Source organism: Eimeria acervulina, genomic scaffold, assembly GCF_000499425.1.
Source record: "Eimeria acervulina Houghton genomic scaffold, Eah_scaff1981, whole genome shotgun sequence".
Lineage (NCBI taxonomy): Eukaryota > Apicomplexa > Conoidasida > Eucoccidiorida > Eimeriidae > Eimeria > Eimeria acervulina.
This window is the reverse complement of record NW_013548763.1, coordinates 1-3800: the sequence shown is the minus strand read 5'-3', so window position 1 is coordinate 3800 and position 3800 is coordinate 1. Positions and strand designations below refer to the sequence as shown.

The 3800-nt window shown below is 47.2% G+C and overlaps 1 protein-coding gene across 1 annotated transcript; it reads left to right on the top strand.

The window, feature by feature from the left end:
- Nucleotides 1-582: 582 nt before the first annotated feature.
- On the top strand, nt 583-3364 carry EAH_00064390 (long-chain fatty acid CoA ligase, putative; the record flags this gene model as incomplete). The annotated part of the gene is made up of 4 exons (XM_013392967.1): nt 583-708; nt 1295-1633; nt 2456-2545; nt 3005-3364. Coding segments are annotated over 4 exons (915 nt in total), but the record flags the coding sequence as incomplete, so codon positions are not given.
- Nucleotides 3365-3800: the final 436 nt, after the last annotated feature.

The window sequence follows — 3800 nt, the reverse complement described above, 5'->3', positions numbered from 1 at the left end:
CCTTTGCATTCCTCCATTTGCTTTTGGCGTTCTTGACTTGCTGGCTTCCTGTATTTTCAGTTCGTCTCATTCGGGCTCGTTGCTGCTGGCTCGCCTGCCCGAACTGTATGTTTGGTTTCATCAGCTTGATTCGGCTCTGTTTTCCTTCATTTAACTTGTGTTTGCCTTTTCCCTTTGTTCAGCGTTGACGGCTAAAATTCGGCGCCTGCGCAGTTCAGGGATTCCGCACCATCCAGTGTGGGACAGAGTGAGGCTGCGTATTGGGATATGTTGTATCTGCTTTTCTTGAGTAGCTTCATTGCACATATATGTGCATATGCATTTTTAAGCGTATATATATATATCTACATATAATTAGTTTGGTCACTTGGTTGTGCATGACTGTGTTTGCCTTGTTTTGCTGTCTTCGCTTTCTTCGCCTGTGTGGTTTCTCCGTTCATTTGACTTGTTTGTATGCTCATGACAATGCTTTCGCTCGTTTGAACAGTGTATCTCTTCGTGTTGGTTTTTCTCCTGCTTGGTTGGGCTCTGTAATTTCGAGACTATTCTTCAAGCATTGGGCTTAAGTTTTGTTATTTGCAGATTGTTTTCGATAAGTTCAAAGACCTTATGGGAGGCCGCGTGCGGATTATGCTAACGGGATCGGCCCCCCTCGATCCCCACACCCTGGAGCGAATGCGCGCCTTTTTCTGCTGTTGGATTGTAGAGGTTGGTGCCTCCGCCTGCACGTTTCTTTCTTTCCTTGTTTCCTACGTCTGAATAGAGATAGCAAGGGATTCGAAGTTCCAAGCGAAACGCAACGATATTTACTTACCCAGACCGTTAGACTATGCCTTTGCGTTTCTTGCGTCTGCGCTGTTTCCCACAGTCAGATACGGTGCTTCTGTATTTGCTTTTTTCTGTGTATATCCTTTTTTGATAGATGGCTTGTGTATACGGCGAGTGTACGGGTGTGCATTTGCTTATTTATGGTGTATCTACTTCCGTTAACCAATAAAGTGCAACCCCACGGGTAGCGCAGGCAGTAGTGTGCTTCTAAATTGCTGAGTCTCAGTGTCTCTATGAGTGGAATTGCGCCGGGTGAATTTCTGTCCATGAGCCGCGCCTCAGGACATTGGTCGTGTGTGTATTATTGTTGATAAATTATTCACTACGGCTACCAACCTACACGTGCTCGTATTTGTATGGCCTTATAGTGCGGCCGGGACTCCGGGACTGCGGGTGGTTTTTCTTGCACAAGGATTCTCTGATTTCGCTTATTGTTGCTGCAAGTTGAATTGTGCCTGCGTATTAGGGCTATGGCATGACGGAGACGATGGGCGCCTCATTTCTGACTTGGAACGTTTACGATAGAAACCCGGGACAAGTGGGGGGAGTGTTGCCTTCTTTAGAGTTTTGTTTGTTGGATGTAAGTGAGACGATGAGCAAATACTCGATCCGGGATCCGATCCCCAAGGGCGAGCTCTGTGTCCGAGGCCCCACTGTCTTCGCGGGGTACTTCCGCAATAAGACCGAGACAGAAAAAGCCATGGATAAGGACGGCTGGTTTCGTACAGGAGACGTTGTTGCGTTGTTGCCCAATGGAGGCGTGCAAATCATTGACAGGAAAAAGAATATCTTCAAGCTTGCGCAGGTCCGTCTCGTTTGTGTTTGAACAAGTTGTCCTTACGCATTCTCCTTTACGCTCTTCTTCGTTTGTTTCACATTGCAAAGAAGCTGTGCCATTCTCATTGTTCGTATGGCTAGCGAAGGAAATGTGTTCACATCGTTGCGGCAAAGGATATTGTTTGTCGTTGCTTCGTTGCGTGTAGTGATATATTGAGCTTCTATATTTACCGTTCTTCCATTTGGGGTGACCTAGGTGCCTACTCAAGTCGCATCAGCAGGCACAGGTGGCTTTCATTCTGGGCATGCAATCTGTGTCGTGATTCTATTGTTTATATGTTTCTGTTCCCCAAATGGCCAGCACAGTGTGCCTTGCTGTTTGGGGCCTGTTTCTCGGTCCGTTATCTTGCGTTTCTGTTTTTCATCTGTCTTTGGTTTTGCCTGTGCTTTTTCTGACGTTCTTCATGTTTCCCAAAATATCTTGGTTTTTTGCTGTCTCCCTCCTGTGTCTTTTGGCGTTTTGTTGCATGAAAGGTGTGCATTTGCTGCTCGTTGCTTTGCAGCTGTGAAGCTGTGGCTTGCCATTCTTGGCTTTCTCTGCCTGCACGTGTTTGTTCGTATGCTTGCACCACGAACTTTTAGGCAAGGCTGCCATATTTCGCTTGTGTGCACTTTGTCAATGGTTTGTTTTTGTTACATCCACCTTGTGTCCTACTAGTTTTCAACTCGCACTGGAGGTCGAACGGAAATAAAGGAGAAACGCAATACATCAACTTCGCTTGTGGTACATTTTGGGTGCATCCACAGTTGAAAATATGCCGACTTCTGCTTTTTTTTCTTCAATATGCAGGGTGAATACGTCGCCCCTGAGAAGATCGAGGCAGTGTACCTGCACAGCCGATTTGTGGCTCAGTGTTTTGTCTTTGGATTTTCGTCGGAGGTACGTACACTGTACGAAGTTAAGTGCATCTAGCTTACCTTAGCCAAACCATGCAAAATGTACGCCTCCTAAGGCTACGCGCATGCATGCATATTGATGTAGGTTGGTAGGCACCTGCGCCAGGAAAGACAGTTAGGTCATGTTTTGATCCACATTCCAGCGTGTAAATGTGCTCTGAATTGTTGATGCATATGGCTTCTGGAGGAGCAGTGAGTCTATGCTGTAAAAGAAGCTGGATAGGTTTCTATGCTGTTGTGTGTATGCCTCCGTGACGAGTCCGTGTTCAGTTTTGCGGTTTCTCTGTCGAGTTTTCGTCTCCCGCCCTCTGCAGTTTATTTGTATATCGCTTGCTCCATTGTATTTTGGTTCTCCGTCGCTTCGGGTTTCTTTGTGGCGACTGGTGCAGTGGTTGCTGCGTTGTATTCGGGTGTTCCGTCCTTGTTTCCTTGTTTGTACCAGACTTCGTTGGTAGCTGTGGTGGTGGCCGACCCTGACCAGACGCTACAGTGGGTGCGGGAGACGCGAGGAGCTGCAGCAGCAGAGGCCCACACTTTCGCGGAGTGGCTGGAAGACCCGGAGGTGCAGCGAGTGATACAAGAAGACATGCAGCAGGTGGCTAAGAAGCAAGGCCTGAAGGGCTTTGAACTTGCACGAAAGGTTTACTTCCGTGCTGAACAATTTACCGTAGAGAACGGACTCCTCACCCCCACCTTCAAACTCAAAAGGCATTACGCACAAGAGGTGAGCTGTGCAGTGACAAACACGCATGGAGATGTAGTGGAAAATTTGGAGTGGCAGTCTACGCACATTCGTCTGTAACGGTGGCCGGTACAGACAAAATGCAGACAGTTCCAGGTGTAACAGACCGGTAGAGACGTTTCGCACCTGAACGCCTCTGCTGCAGACAAATACATTCACGGAACGAACACACATATGCAGTACACATGCAGCACACCCAGATTGAGCTGTAAAACGGAGATTCCGAAATACGTTGTTAAAGGCAAATGCAGATTATGAAAACAGGCATGCACAGCCTACGGACAGATGTGGAACATAATGTAGTAATAGAGAATGGCGCAGGAAACAGCTTCATCTTTGCAAACAACTTCGCAAACGGTAGAAAACGAACAGTAATACGAACGGACCCAAATGTAGTACAGACAAGTTGCGGTACACCACAGATACAGGCAAATATGAACAGATGCGGCTAACATTGGGCATTCCAGTTAATCAGCTAGCATGTGCACGTGCACAG